This window comes from Glycine max, chromosome 14 (assembly GCF_000004515.6).
Source record: "Glycine max cultivar Williams 82 chromosome 14, Glycine_max_v4.0, whole genome shotgun sequence".
In the NCBI taxonomy this organism is placed as follows: domain Eukaryota; kingdom Viridiplantae; phylum Streptophyta; class Magnoliopsida; order Fabales; family Fabaceae; genus Glycine; species Glycine max.
Window position 1 is genome coordinate 9,368,028 of NC_038250.2, and position 16,548 is coordinate 9,384,575.

Below are 16,548 nucleotides of genomic sequence, written 5' to 3' on the forward strand. Positions count from 1 at the left end.
TCTCTCCATTCCCACCCCAATATAAACCCCAACCCATGAAGTGAGACTACAGCCCCACTACTCCTCTAATTTCAGGAACCAAAACCTTACTTAGTCTCTGTCTCTCTAGCTCCTTTGGTATACACACACTGCACATGCCAAAATAAAAATGGTGTCCATAGTATTGGAATGGTTATTTCGTTTTCCATGTGTAGCCATGTTCACCACCATGCTGGTGTTAATAATAGGAGGATTATTGGGTTATCTTTATGGGCCCTATTGGGGGCTGAGGAAAGTTCCAGGCCCACCATCTCTGCCGCTTGTAGGACACCTGTTGGTTAATTTTGAAAATCGAGATAATCCTGGATAAATCTGAAGTCGTGTATAAACACTTTCAGATTGAATCAAATTTCGGGGTTCAACCAAAATTGTTCAATCGGATAAAATCAGAAGATTATATATAGTTCAAGAGTTTTGTTTTGGTCTTGTGAGTTTTTCACATCGTTATGCTTTCTGAACCAGGATGATTATTTATAATCAAAGAACAAGTGGTTTTTGGCGGTTGATGGAAGTTATTTATTTTTAAAAAAATTGTCGTTAATGGAAGTTTTAGTAACTTCCATGTAACTTCCATGTAACTTCCAACCGTTGATGGAAGTTAGTAACTTCCATGTAACTTCCAACCTTTTGCCTAAACCGAACATCTCGTTATTACATTAAAACAAGCGTGCACTCTTATTTTAACATAATAAAGAGATCAATTACACTAAAATGTCCAACAAACCTCCCCCATTTTAGTGTAATTACCGATCAAATCACCAAAGTCATAACATACCACAAACTACTGCATAGATGAAATATCGTGACGATTGAATTTCATCTTAGCAAATTACACGTTTCAAATATTCGAATATCAGGGTGTCACTAAGGATTGAACCCTTTCTATTCATAATGAATACATGAAGATAATCTGCACAATAGTTTATAACATTACTCTTGCTCGACACTAGTTTTACTAGCCTGTGTCCCTATCCTTCATAAGCATATCAAAGCCAAGTCCCAGCTTCTTGAAGCGACTAAACTTCATGCTTATATAGGTAGTCCTTTTCTTTCTTGCACCTGTAAATGCAATTTTTCAAAAGAACCATTAAGAAGTTATACTTCAACCTCCTTAACTTGCAGAACCGAACACATTCCTTTTGGGATACTTTCGATGATGTGTTCCAATCTCTACATGTTAAGCTTTCCACATTGAATTCAGCACCTAATGTCATATTAGATGGGAATTGGGTATCTTAACATAAGAGATTTCAGATGGACTTTAATCCTAATCCCACAGCCGACCTTTTCACGAGATCTCTACTTAACCCTTTGGTTAAATGATCGGCCAAATTATGCTGAGTTCTCACAAACTCCACTGATATCACACCATGCATGATTAACTCCCGAACCATGTTGTGTCTAACACCCAAGTGTCTAGACTTCCCATTATACACTTGACTATATGCCTTAGCCAAAGTTGCCTGACTATCACACCTGATAGACATGGGAGGTATAGGTTTGGGCCACAATGGAATCTCATAGATTAGATTTCTTAGCCACTCAGCTTCTTTACCAGCTGCTGCTAAAGCTACAAATTCAGATTCCATTGTTGAATTTGTAATGCAGGTCTGTTTCTTGGATGCCCAAGAGATAGCACCTCCACCAAGGAGGAATACCCAACCACTTGTGGATGAATAATCCTCCATATTGGTTATCCAACTTGCATCAGAGTAACCTTCAATAACCGAAGGAAATCCAGTATATGTCAAACCATAGTCAATGGTTCCCTTTAAGTACTTGAATACTCTATTCATAGCTTGCCAATGATGAGAACTAGGATTACTTGTAAACCTACTGAGTTTAGCAACAACATAAGCTATATCAGGCCTAGTACTAATCATTGCATACATGAGTGATCCTATCGCCCTTGAGTATTCAAGTTGAGACACTGCTACACCTTTATTAGGTAATAGCTTCAGGTTAGGATCAATGAGAGTACTTACCGGAGAACAATCTTTAAAATTAAATTTCTCCAATATCTTCTCAATATAATGTGATTGAGAGATGGAAATACCATTGTTTCCACGTTTGATCTTTATTCCTAAGATCACATCCGCCTCCCCCATATCTTTCATATCAAACTTAGAAGACAAAAATGCCTTAGTTTCATCAACTTGATCTTGGTCGGTACCAAAGATCAACATGTCGTCTACATACAGACAAATGATAACTCCTTTGCCATGAGTATCAAACTTGCTGTATAGACATTTATCTGCTTGGTTTATAACAAAACCACTAGACAACACAACCTCATCAAATTTTTGATGCCATTGCTTAGGCGCTTGTTTCAAGCCATAAAGAGATTTCATCAGTTTACACACCTTATTTTCATTTCTTGGCATAACAAACCCTTCAGGTTGTTTCATGTATATCTCTTCATCCAATTCACCATTTAAGAATGCAGTTTTCACATCCATTTGGTGAATCATCAGATTGTGGATAGCAGCAAGTGCTAACAACAGTCTAATAGTGGATATCCTAGCAACAGGAGCATATGTATCGAAAAAATCAATACCCTCCTTTTGCCTAAAGCCTTGGATAACCAATCTGGCTTTGTACTTGTCAACAGTACCATCCACTTTCATCTTTCTCCTAAAGATCATCTTACATCCTAATGGCTTACATCCAGGAGGTAAGTCAACCAATTTCCATGTATTATTTTGCATGATGGAATCCATCTCACTTTGGATTGCTTCTTTCCAGAATACAACATCCCTTGAAGCCATTGCTTCACTAAAAGTCTTTGGGTCTTCCTCAACATTAAGGCAATATTGATATTGAAATTCAATATCATTCCTTGACCCTTCAACCAAATAGAGTTGAAAGTCATCACCAAATGACTTAGCCTTTCTTACTCTCGTACTCTTTCTAGTTTCAGTACTAGTTGAAGGTATATCCTCAATATTAACTGAGACTTTCGACATGGAATTCATGTCCTTTGGCCTAGGTATAGATGTAAACCTTTGTTCATCAAAGATAGCATCCCGTGACTCTATAACCGAGTTCACAGCAACAGAATCATTAGATTCTAGCACATAGAATCTATATGCTTTAGAATGTTCAGCATATCCAATAAATATGCAATCTATACCTCTTTCACCTATGGTTTTCCTTTTAGGTTCTGTAAGCCTGACTACAGCCCTACATCCCCAAATTTTGAGATAACTCAAATTTGGTGTCTTTTTGTGCCAAAGTTCATATGGGGTAACCTTATTCCTTTTGTTAGGAATTCGGTTCAACAAGTAACAGGCTGTCAACATAGCCTCACCCCAAAATCCTTCACTTAAACCCGAATAGGATAACATGGAATTCACCATTTCTTTCAAGGTTCTATTCTTCCTTTCGGCTACACCATTCTGTTGTGGTGTATAGGGAGCTGTAGTTTGATGTATTATTCCAGTAGATTGAAAATAAACCGGATCATAATACTCACCTCCCCTATCCGTACGAAGAGTTTTGATTAGCCCATTTTGATGAAGTTCTACCTCTTTCTTATAAATTTTAAATTTATCAAGAGCTTCATCTTTTGTATTTAATAAATATACATAACAATACCTTGATGCATCATCAATAAAAGTAACAAGATATTTTTTATGACCTAATGATGGAGTAGCATGCAAATCACACAAATCACTATGAATAAGGTCTAAGACTTTAGTCTCACTTTTAACATCCTTAAAAGGTTTCCTAGTGATCTTGGTCAACATGCAAGTTTTGCATTTTTCAATGTTCATATCAAAAGGAGGAATCATACTTGTTTTTGACATATCTTTTAATCTTTTGTAATGAACATGTCCTAATTTAGCATGCCAAATTTCTGATTTTGTCATATTAGTTATAGAACTACACGAGGCCATACAAACAGATTCATGAACAAAAGGAACATCAATGTTTAATTTAAACATTCCATTACAACGATAACCAAATCCAACAAACAAACCATGTCTTGACAAGATGTACTTGTCACTTTCAAGTACTTGCTTGAAACCACAATTATTTAAAACCATACCAGACAATAAGTTCTTACGAATACCAGGTACAAATAAGACATTATCCAAATACAAACTTTTTCCGGAAGTAAAAACTAAATTCACACAACCTAATCCTAGGATTGGTTCAGTTGCAACATTGCCCATCTTCACAATAGAGCCATCATCGATTGGTCTAAATTCCTTGAACCAACGACGATCTTTGCACACATGGCTTGTTGCTCCCGAATCAAACCACCAAGCAACGTCGTCATCCTGCACATAGAATGCATCAGATATTAGTGATACATAATTTGAATTCGTATTCGAATTAAAATTATTCACTACAATCTGACCTTGTTGCTTTTCAGGATCATTAGACCCACTTGGACCAGCCTTGTTCTTTCCTTTGAACACCCGGCAATCCCTCTTTAAATGACCAGGTTTCCCACACTTCCAACATGACAATTTTGTCTGTTTGTTTGGACCTTTGTTCTTATTTCCTTGAAATTTTCGTTTGTTACCTTTAGCATTGTAATTTTGCTTAACTGTTCCACTTTCCTCTACCATATTAACGGAAGAGGAACCTGCTACGGTTTTATCATTGACTTTGTCAATTTCCTGAGCCCTCAGCGACTCCTCAATCATGAAATGACTGCCGAGTTGAACCAGAGTCAACTCTTCCTTCATATGTTTCAAGGTATGCTTGAAGTCTTTCCAAGAAGAAGGCAGTTTATCAATTATAGATGAAACTGCAATGGATTCATCCATTTTCAAATCATGTTGAGTAAACTGACCCAAAATCCGCAGCAGTTCATTATATTGCTCCATAATAGGCTTCGAATCAATCATTTTGTAATTAAAGAAATTACTAACTAAGAATTTGTTACTTGAGGCATCTTCTGCCATATACTTGGATTCAAGAGAGTCCCATAATTCCTTAGCAGACTCAACATTTTGATAAATATCAAAGAGAGAGTCAGACATACCGTTCAGAATGTGTCCACGACAAATGTAATCGTCGTTCTCCCATTTCGAACGCTTCCTTGTTTGATCCAGAGTTTCGCCTTCCATATACACCGGCATCGGTGTACTCAGCACATACACCACATTCAATGTTGTCAAGAGAAAGTGCATCTTCTTCTGCCATCTTCTGAAATCCTGCCCTTCAAACTTGTCCAACTTTGCAAACTTGCTTGTCATCTTCGAACTATCGTTCGTCATCTCGAAAGATTTGATTCAATCTTTTGTTGGATAATTTTGAAAATCGAGATAATCCTGGATAAATCTGAAGTCGTGTATAAACACTTTCAGATTGAATCAAATTTCGGGGTTCAACCAAAATTGTTCAATCGGATAAAATCAGAAGATTATAGTTCAAGAGTTTTGTTTTGGTCTTGTGAGTTTTTCACATCGTTATGCTTTCTGAACCAGGATGATTATTTATAATCAAAGAACAGGTGGTTTTTGGCGGTTGATGGAAGTTATTTATTTTTAAAAAAATTGCCGTTAATGGAAGTTTTAGTAACTTCCATGTAACTTCCAACCGTTGATGGAAGTTAGTAACTTCCATGTAACTTCCAACCTTTTGCCTAAATCGAACATCTCGTTATTACATTAAAACAAGCGTGCACTCTTATTTTAACATAATAAAGAGATCAATTACACTAAAATGTCCAACAACACCTTCCCTTGCTGGCTAAATATGGCCCTGATGTGTTCCCACTCCTTGCCAAGCAGTATGGCCCAATTTACAGGTTTGTACTTCTTTACATAATTGAATTTGGATAGAAGGCACTTTCTTTTTACTATGTTCCTCGGACACAGATATTAATATCTGTCCTAGAACTTAGTCAGTTAGTTTAATATATATCTTTTGATTCAAAAGTCTCCAATTCAAGATCTTATTTAAAGGAATCGAGCTCAATACTACTCAAATCAATTTAAAGGAATCGAGCTCAATACTACTCAAATCAATTGTTGGCGATACCAGACAATTTAGTACACCTTAGTCAATTTGATTTGTTGAGATCATTATCATTTTCTTCATCTTCTTTTCATGAGAAGGTAAAAAAAAAAAGCTGTTATTGTTGGTACAATACCCAACTTGAATATATGAAATTCAAAATGCATCAAAGTCCTGTTGGGTGTGGATGATATTTGGTCATGTAATGATGGGGGTTATACATCGTTGACTTGTGAAGGGTATACTATATGATTATGGTGGTGGTGGGACAGTGTTTTAGTGCATATTGCCAGGGAAGAAGTAGATAATCATCTAATTTGGAAAAAAAGTTAACGTTCTGTTGTGATCTATTTGTGCTTGCTTGTCAAATTGATTAATTGTTCTGTCAATATGACAAGGGGCAGCATTAGCATCAGCATGCCCGTACTATAGTACCATGGTTAAATTGCTCTTGATAAATAATAAGAGTGCCCTCAATTGTATGCACTTAACCTTCTAAACAAAGATCTTGTTGTCCTTGATGGCAGAAAAAATTGAGTCCTTTAAAAGTGAATAAAGCATCTAAAACAAAAATATAGGTAAATCCATAGTTGATTTGAATTAAAGTACTTTATAAATTTATTTAATTTTGAGTTAGCTAGTGGTGGATGCACGTATACTTTGGTTTATATAAATAGTGCATATTTACTTTTTTTTTTCTTTTCATTTTAAATACTTTGCTAGATCCATGGTCATAAATGAGTTAAGATAAGTAGAGTAATTTTTTAGACTTGTTGGAAGATGTAAAGTTTGAATTCTAATCTAATTAGTTGATAATTTAACTTTTGTTCCTTTTATCAAATATTTTTTAAAATATTTTTAAAATTATTAATTTAATATTTAGTAAATGCATTTTTGTACTAAAATATAAATTAAAAAAGAGAATAAAGTTAATTAGACGTAAAAATTACATAAATATATCTTTCTCACATTTAATTTTTTTATCATCATGCACACATATAACACTCACTCCCAAAAGTTTTTAATATAATTTTATAAACTTTGTACTGGACTGACTTTTATAATTATACATAAATTAAATTTGAGTTTATTTATCTAATATAATAAAGCATTTTATTGGACATTTAACCAATCAAATTTAGATAGTAAACCAGTAAACTTCGGAGTTTGATTTTTATGCATTGTTCATTAATAAAAAAATATTTTTAATATTTAATATGTTTTAAGATAAAATTAACAAACTTATAATATATAGCATTTTTTATTAAATAATAATATAAAAAATCTTTCTATAATAGATGCATAGTCTACTCTATATTTTATGTAGTTCAATTTTACAACCCTGATTATCCTTGGGTGATTAATATTCTATCCAACAGTACAAAATCTTGGATATCCTGTGAAACTCGGGTTCGATTCTCAAAAGTCAAAAGAGAAACATTTTGTTACGATTTTAATCATTGTGTACGGAAATTTCTCTTTCTTTTAGGATTAATATTTTATTAAGAAAAGAGAAAAATTATATATTAACATAATTTAACATGCATTAAAAAAAACATAATTTAACATGAGAAAAGAAGAGAAACGAAAAGTTGAATACGAATTACCGTGTGATTTCATATATTATTCTCGTCAACTTTTCTATCATCAGCCGCCAGTTATATTTAAGAAGTTTTTAACTGGTAACTGCATGTTGGGGGGATTTGGATCATGAGGAACAACAATATATTCAGAAATGGGAGACCAAGTTATTTGGAGCTGATATCTTTTATTAAGACCTTCTCCTGGAAATGGTTATTGTATGAAATTGGTGTCAAAGCTGATAATTTATTATGTTATTCTGCTGTTATAAGTGCCAGCTGATATGTACATCTTGTAGAGTCTTTTTGTACATCCGATTATGTTTAATATATATCATCTTTTGCCTTTCAAAAAAAATTTAAGAATTTTATTAGAATGTAGTGTTAATTATAGAATATTATGTATTTGGTATGCATGACTAACATATAATTGGTCCTATAAAAAGCTTCTTAATATAGTTAAATTGATACTTAAGTTTCTTAATTAAAATCTAGAGTTTAATCTTCAATTTGAGCATGAAATCATAACTAAAAATATTATTTTATTCTAAAATAAATCGATTCGATGAAAGAAGACATTTAATTAAACAAACCTCAGATACATTTAATTAAACACAAAAATATAACTAATCTAAACAGAATTATATTCAAATTCTTTAAATAAGATTTTATATTCAATTTTTATAAATAAAAATGTATATAATTAAGAAGGAGTCTCTAATAAAAGTAGTCATTCAATTTTTTTTAATGAAAATTAGTAATCAACAAATCAATTTTTATATTTCACATTTATAACAATTATTACTTTAAATATTATATTTATACTATTTTAATTGATCAAGGGTCTTAAAATGTTTACATCAGTATATGAAAATTAAATTCTCTATATAATAGTATTTTAAACTTTTATTACCGAATCAGCATCACAAATGCTTGATAAATCATGGCAACTTCATTTCATGCTTATAAAGCCATATATAAATATTTCTTTTTCCCCTTCTCACCTACTTTGTTATTTCTTTTTTCCATAATTTTCAATTTTACAGTTGATGATGTTGTTCCTATTTGTTTAATGGAGCAGATTTCATATGGGAAGACAACCACTAATCTTGGTAGCAGATCCAGAGCTTTGTAAAAAAGTGGGTATCAAACAATTCAAAGACATTCCAAACAGAAGCATTCCCTCTCCTATTTCTGCTTCTCCTCTTCACCAAAAAGGTCTCTTCTTTACCAGGTATGCAATTTTGTTCTCTTCCTTTTGTAACAAAAGCATAAAGCATAATTATTAATTTATGAGACAAGTTATTATTCAATGAGTTTCAGAGAATAGATAAATGATAATCATGAGTATTGAAGGTTTTCAAATATATTATCCTAGCATAAAATTGTTGAAGTCACACTTGAGAGACACAAGATATTCCATGTAATTATATTTCTTTACAGATTTATATAAGTTAAAATGTAGAGAAGTTTTATTTGTTGAGCACTTTTGTGTAACTTTTTTCTTGTGGATTTCTGGGTGGGGTAGCATTAGGCATAGGCACTACATGTTAGATGTGATTTCCATTTTGTGATCATCGTGCCATGTCATTAATTTGAGAACCAAAGATTCGTAGTAATCCAATTCCAATGGTTCTCCAATATCTCTGTCCTCCAGTGAGAAAGAACAATGGTTTGATACACAAAATCTAAGCACACAAAAGAAATTGATCATGCAATGAATGATGATGATGATGTGTGCAGGGACTCACGTTGGTCAGCCATGCGAAACACGATCTTGTCAGTGTACCAGCCATCACACTTGGCTAGCTTAGTGCCAATGATGCAATCATTCATAGAATCCGCAACACAAAATCTTGATACCCCAAATGAGGACATAATCTTTTCCAATCTTTCCCTAAGGCTAGCAACTGATGTGATTGGAGAGGCAGCATTTGGTGTCAACTTTGGCCTCTCTAAGCCCATTTCAGTTTGTGAATCAATCAAGAGTGTTAGTGTTAACAATGTGAGAAATGATGATAATGATAATGGTGATGATGAAGTATCAGATTTCATCAATCAACACATTTACTCCACAGCACAACTTAAGATGGACTTGTCTGGTTCATTCTCCATCATACTTGGTCTACTTGCACCAATACTTCAGGAGCCATTTAGGCAGATTCTGAAGAGAATACCAGGCACAATGGACAGGAAAATAGAGAGTACTAATGAGAAACTTAGTGGTCGTCTTGATGAGATTGTCAAGAGGAGAATGGAAAACAAGAATAGAACTTCAAAGAATTTCTTGTCACTCATTTTGAATGCAAGAGAATCAAAGAAAGTATCTGAAAATGTCTTTTCACCTGACTACGTTAGTGCTGTTACTTATGAGCACTTACTTGCTGGGTCAGCTACTACAGCCTTTACCTTGTCATCCATTGTCTACTTGGTTGCTGGACACATAGAAGTTGAGAAAAAGTTGCTTCAAGAGATTGATGGATTTGGTACACCTGATAGGATTCCCATAGCTCAAGATCTTCATGACAGTTTTCCTTATCTTGATCAGGTCAGCTGCTAGTGATACTTTGTGAGATTCAAGATTTTGTACTTTGAATTTGCAAGGACCAAGAAATAATGATGTGAAATTCTCAATTTAATTAATGCAGGTGATTAAAGAGGCCATGAGGTTTTACACTGTCTCCCCATTGGTTGCAAGAGAAGCATCAAATGAGGTGGAGATAGGAGGTTATCTTCTTCCAAAGGTAGTGATATAAATTTTTGGATAGCATTGGGATGGATAACATGTAAAGAGAAAATAATATGTGAACAGACAGAGTAAAAAGTTTTCATATAACAATCAAATAGAAATATAAGATAAGTTTGTTATCTTTTATAATTATTATACATTCTTTGGTTAAGTGAAAAAAAGAGAAAGAAAAAGAAAGGAAAAATATTAAAAAGATACTTCTTTCTTTCTCTTGTTTGGTAGGATAAGGAAGGAAAGGAAAAAAATCTATATGGACCTCACCTATTTATTCTTTCTTTCTCTCCATTTTGGAAATAAAAAGAGAGAAGAGCTTATAAAAGTACAAAGACAAAAATATCCTTATACGTTGTACATCTCTTTTATTTAGGATTTTTTTTTTCATTTTGTATACATATCTTCTGTCTTTTCTTCCACTTCTAATACAACCAATCAGTTTATATTGTACTTTTATTTTTCTTTCACTTTCTTTCTTAAACCAAACATACTATAAAAGTCAAACAATTTTTGATTGATTAGTGTGAAACTTTATAATGTGTCTCATTTTCTTTCTTTGTTTTAGTACATGTGCAAAATTTCCCACTTTTTCTTGGGAGAGGAAGACATTGTATAATCTTGATGAAGGGTTTTCTAGTTATGCCATCACTGATGTTTTGTACACGAGCAGGGGACGTGGGTATGGTTAGCTCTTGGAGTTCTAGCAAAAGATCCAAGAAATTTTCCAGAGCCTGAGAAGTTTAAACCAGAGAGGTTTGACCCCAAATGTGAAGAAATGAAAAGAAGGCATCCTTATGCATTCATACCATTTGGAATTGGTCCCCGGGCATGTATTGGTCAGAAATTTTCCCTACAAGAGATCAAACTTTCTCTGATTCATTTGTACCGAAAATATGTTTTTCGTCATTCACTTGACATGGAAAACCCTGTAGAAATGGAATATGGTATGGTTCTCAACTTCAAGCATGGTCTCAAGCTTAGAGTCATAAGAAGAACGTAATACTGTGATGCAATGGATGAATTAAAATCTCTCTTCAATATGTAGTGATTGTAAACAATGCAAAATATGCTTATGTAATTCAAACAAGTACAATTTTGCTGAGATGATACAGGATATTAAACTTTTATGCAAATTTTATGAAAGAAAAAGTATTTTGACTTTGAATGTGTCTACAAAAGCAGATTCCCCCCACTAATTGCTGGGTCTCACTCTCTTCAATTTTATACTTTGTTTAGGCCTTGCAGTTCTCTTGATATATCATGATACCCATGAAAAATTAACAATTGATTATACAAATCCCCCTAAAGTAGAATTGCTTAGGGAAAGCACAAACACCACTGCTACAGTTGTAATTCAATTAACAGACCATTGAACAACAAGATGTTGAAGTGTTGAACTTCTTGAAAATAAATACAACAGAGAGGATCAATCAATTGAATCAAGACCCTTTCACTGTGACCTCTTATCCATGTAGGTTGGTAGGTAAAGAGGCCTACAGAAGTTGGTTGAAGGGTCAGAAGCACCATTAGAGAAAACCGCTGTTCTTTTGAGAAACTGGAACTCATCCATGGACTGCTGCCTATGAGATCTATTGTATTGATGGTTGTTGGTTTTCTGCTTCGCCTTGGTTGACTCGGTGAGGTTCATGTAACTAGGCCTTGTGTTGTTAGTATCCTCTGTCCTGTCACAGGGCAATGCAGCACTCCCAGATATTGGCGTTGTAGAAGTGCATATTGAGGATGAATTAGAGCTCTCATCATAGTGAAACTCGGAACTTGGACTTGAGGACAAATGATTAGCTTGCCAAATAAGGGGAGGTCTAGCAGAGATCCTTGTGCTGACATTGTTCTTTCTGATTTTGACATTGCATGGTTCTGATGTTTTTGAATTTGAGGAGTCAACACATTTCTTTGGCGGAGGAGGAGGGGTCTTCTCTGTGGCATTAGCATGATGGGTTTGTTCCATTAATCTACTCTCCCATGGCTTAGCTGCCATCCAACGTTCCAACCAACTCCATCCCCAGTTTGCCTTGTCCGTATCCTGATTGTTGAGAGTGGCATTTGCTCTTGAATTAGAGATGGGGGTTGATCTCCATTGCTGCAAAAGCCAAGGATTAAACATATTTATTAATAAGTTGGAAAAACAAAAAGGTTACACAGCATATTTTCTCTGTCTATGGTTACCTTGTGGGCAAGAGAGTATGCAATTGCTCTCTCCCTCTTGAAAGCTCCTTCTTGCCTCATCTGTAATTTTGTCTTGACATCTTCCAATGATCCTTTGCTATCACACCAGCCTTCCTGCATGCATGTTCCCAAAATATTTCTCACAAAACATTATGTAGAGGTGAGGTCTGTGAAACAATTTTGTATGGTATGGTTGATGATTTAGCAATTTGACAAAACTTGGACATAGTTTCTAAGTACTTGTTTGGATTAAAGTATGCAAACTTAAATTTGAATAACCTTCATTTTAAAAATTAAGTTTGCAAAAGCAACCCTCCCCGTTACTTCTATTTCAAACTGAGTTTCAAAACAAAATTGAGGCAAAACTCGGTTTACAATCAGACCCTAGTAAAATCCAAAAATAGTTTAAGACTTAAGTGCTTTTGGTGTTTTTCTCTGATCAGAATTATTTTTTTTACAAATTACTTTTTATTTCAGTAATTTGTGTAATAAAGATTTCAAATAAAAGGCAGCACACGTTACAAAACTACAATTCTGCTTGAATCAGTACCAAAAACACCTATAGAACAGCATTTATGTTTTGTCTACACAATTTCCTGCATGTTTCTATTAAAGATCAGCATAGGTTATAGCAAGGTAAAAACTTCAATTCTGCCCCTCAATTGTCCGGGAAGGATTAAAAAAACACCCAACACAACTGTATCAAAGTTTTGTGCATACAAATTATGATATTGTACTACCTCAGCTTGTTTGATGAGTTCAGCCTTGGTGCGGCGTTCATTGAGCATGTTCTGCACTGCTTGGCCCTCAATAGACATTCGCACGCGCCGAGCTCTTACACGAGCCTGGACACGAACCAAGGCCTGCATGCACCTCAATGTGACCGCAGCCTGCTTCCTCACGAGTCTACCTCGTACAAGAGCTTGAAGTCTCACCACTCCCTTCAATGCCCTCAGTGCCCTTCTTGCCTACAATCATAACAATCCAATCATAAAAATCCAACATATCAAGCAAGCAAGTTTCAAATTTCCACATCCAGTGAACAAAAAAAAAACACTGAAATGAATAAAGCATTAGCTTACTGTCCAAGATCTCACATCGACCAGTGACATGACTAAGGGCATGTTCGGTTAACCGTTCAAAAAAAGGTACTTATCAGTGGGTGCTGAATGTACTTTTTTTAGAGTAATAAACTCAATTTTCTGACATGTTTGGTTACCATCAAAAGTACCATTGCACATTACAATTTTTCCTGGAAACTCAGTTTTGTAAAAGCAGGACTTCGATTGCTTTTGCAAACTTAAGTTTACTCATAAACTTTAATCCAAACATGTACTGAAATAGTATATATAAGTGAGAGACAATCCTCCTCACTCTCAGGAGTTAGATTTTGGGATGGAGATAGGCCTAAATCCAAATTGTAAAAAGAACATACCAAGAAGGCGCGGAAAGCGGTTTGGATTCGGGTGGCGGCCCATTCTTGCTTGAGTAGTTTGAAATCCTTGGGCGGAGCTCTGACCACAGTGGCCACCGCAGCATTGAAAGAATCCGAAGCCACGCTAGCGTAGTCGTAGTCTTGAGATCTGTTTTCCCCTGCAGAAGAAATCTTCCACAGCCTCCACTTCTTCTTCTTCCCACCCTACATACACATCAATTTTCTTTCTTAGTCACTCAATTGCTACCACCAAAAAAGAAGTAGTAATAATGAAGATGGTTGCTTGCTATCTAGCTAGCTAGCTAGAAAGAACAAGTGTAACTTACGAGGTCGTTCTTGTTGTTGAGTCCGATTAATGCTTTTACCCATTTTCCAGATGCACCCATTTTTGGTTCTGGCGGTGTTGAAGATGCGAACTTTAGGTGACTTTCTTTGAAAGGGGAGATAGAATTGATAAACTAAATGAAGAGAGATAGTAGTAGTTTTGTGTTGGGTTGAGTTAAGAGTAGTGAGTAGAAACTGAAGGGTGCAATAATGAAGTGAATGATGTTGGAGAGAGAGACAGAGACAGAGTTTAATGTAATGATGAGTGAGAGTGGGTTGTTTTGATTTGAGTGAGTGGTTGTGGGGTTGTGTAGTGTGTGCCGTTTTTCTGAGATTTGAATTTCAAAACGTGCAACGGACAGCACAGTTGTCTTCCTCTCTCTCTCGCTCGCTCGCTCGCTCCATCGCACGACGTCGTTCCATTTCCAATGTGGGCCCCGCTCCTATGGGGAATGAAAGAGAATGAAAATCAAAAGCCTTCGGTCTCAGTGACTGTGACTGTGAGTAGTGGCGGAAAAGGTTTTGGAATGCACGAGAAAGAACAAAGTGAAAGGAAATAATAAATAATAAACAAACGATGTTGTTAAAGGAAATAAATAAAAAAAGCAGATGGAGAAGCAACTCTAATGAAAACAGGGAGGGAGTTTAATGATTTTTTTGACACAACTTTCTCTTGCAATCGTGAGCCATTCATTGGCGATAGCGAGCTCTTTGCCAGAATCTCCAGGTGTCGTTGTTCAACCATCCACAGTACAATGGTCTTCGGAGGGCAAAAACACCGGTTTGGGGTCTCTTTAAAAACTATTTATCAAAAGAGATTGTTCTACACATGCAGTGGCACAACCACTTTTGGTCAGTATAGGCTAAGGTAGGGCGCAGGTGTTACACAATGTGCAAGTACGTATGTGAGGGTGTTGCGCCAAACCTCTTGGAGCAATACTCCTTGCTCCTTCCCCGTTTGTAAAGTAAAAATGCATGTTGTTTCCTCACTTCCCTCAGTTGCAGCAAACACCCTCCTCAGCTTCCTTCTTCCCGGTAAGTTTTTTTTGCTCCCTTCCATCCCAACTTACTCTCTCTCTTGTAGTTTCATCTGTCTCTCATCATAGCTTAAGTTCATATTTTTTATTATTGCTAATGACACTTACATATATTAAAATAGGTGATATTATGTGTACATTTAAAATATTTAATGAGTACGGCATGTTCAGGGGGCATGTTAGCCCCCCTCAATTTTTTCAATTTGTTTTTTTATTGATAGATATAATACTAACGTTATAAAATTAAAAAGTTAAATATAATTTTACCTTTATGACATGCATGATTCCCCATAACACGTTTTTACTTTATTTTTAATTTTATTTCACTTGTAGAGAGTCTAGGAAAAATTACGTTTGTGTCTCCACATTTTTTATAAAATAAAATACAATAAAGAAGAAAGATAAATAGAAAATGAGAAGAAAAAAGTGATAAAAAGGGAGTAGTGGATTCAGAATAATTAATGGGTGTAAAATAGTCGTGACAAAGTGTGGAGACCAAATGAAATTATTCTCATTATATATTGTTATAAATACAAAGGAAAATGAGTCTTCACACGGATGTATTATTATATACGGACGGAGAATTAATTGACATCAAATGCTAGTTATTTAAAGATAGATAATTAATGTTTTAATTGGCCAATATATAAAATAATTATTTATTTTATATAATTAAAATTTATAATAAATAAATATTTTTAATATAAAAATTATATTATTATTAAATTTCATAATAAATAAATATTTTAAACTTGTAAATTATATTTTAAATTTATGATAAATAATTTATATTAAGATAAGGTTATTTATAACTATTGATATTTAAAAAAAACTATTGAAATTCAATTTAGAAATAAAGATAAAAAATAGATCAAAAGAGATAAAAAGTTCTAAAAAATCTAAAAAATACTTTTTTTTAAAAAAAAAATGTAAAAACACTCTTGTAAAAAAGTCCTTATTCTCATTTAACATGACTACTCTGATTTATATATAAAGATGACATTTGATGCATGTTATGATAACGAAAAAATTAATAGAAAAAAATATAAATAAGTGTAGTTTGTAACCAAACGATTTTATTAACCTTTTTGGTTTAGAAATTTATTTGGAATATTAGCTTTTTACAATTTTTTGTAATGTGTGATATTGTGATTTTTTTAAAGTTGTTATGTAACTTAATTATTATATGTGAGATTGTAAATGGAATTTTTAAATTGTTTGTGATATTTG

At 34.2% G+C, this 16,548-nt stretch overlaps 2 protein-coding genes across 2 annotated transcripts; one reads left to right on the forward strand and one right to left on the reverse strand.

The window, feature by feature from the left end:
• Positions 1-74: 74 nt before the first annotated feature.
• On the forward strand, positions 75-11,454 carry LOC100779087 (cytochrome P450 711A1). The gene is made up of 6 exons (XM_003544494.4): positions 75-314; positions 5,740-5,806; positions 8,677-8,829; positions 9,339-10,143; positions 10,244-10,339; positions 11,009-11,454. The coding sequence occupies exons 1-6, from the start codon at positions 149-151 to the stop codon at positions 11,336-11,338; spliced, it is 1,617 nt and encodes a 538-aa protein (XP_003544542.1). The 5' UTR covers positions 75-148; the 3' UTR covers positions 11,339-11,454.
• Positions 11,455-11,602: 148 nt separating this feature from the next.
• IQD50 (protein IQ-DOMAIN 50) lies at positions 11,603-14,999 on the reverse strand. Its single transcript, XM_003545337.5, has 5 exons — positions 14,284-14,999; positions 13,958-14,161; positions 13,263-13,490; positions 12,523-12,636; positions 11,603-12,436 (listed from the first exon to the last, which is right to left on the reverse strand). Exons 1-5 carry the CDS (start codon positions 14,341-14,343, stop codon positions 11,789-11,791), a joined length of 1,254 nt encoding a protein of 417 aa, XP_003545385.1. The 5' UTR covers positions 14,344-14,999; the 3' UTR covers positions 11,603-11,788.
• Positions 15,000-16,548: the final 1,549 nt, after the last annotated feature.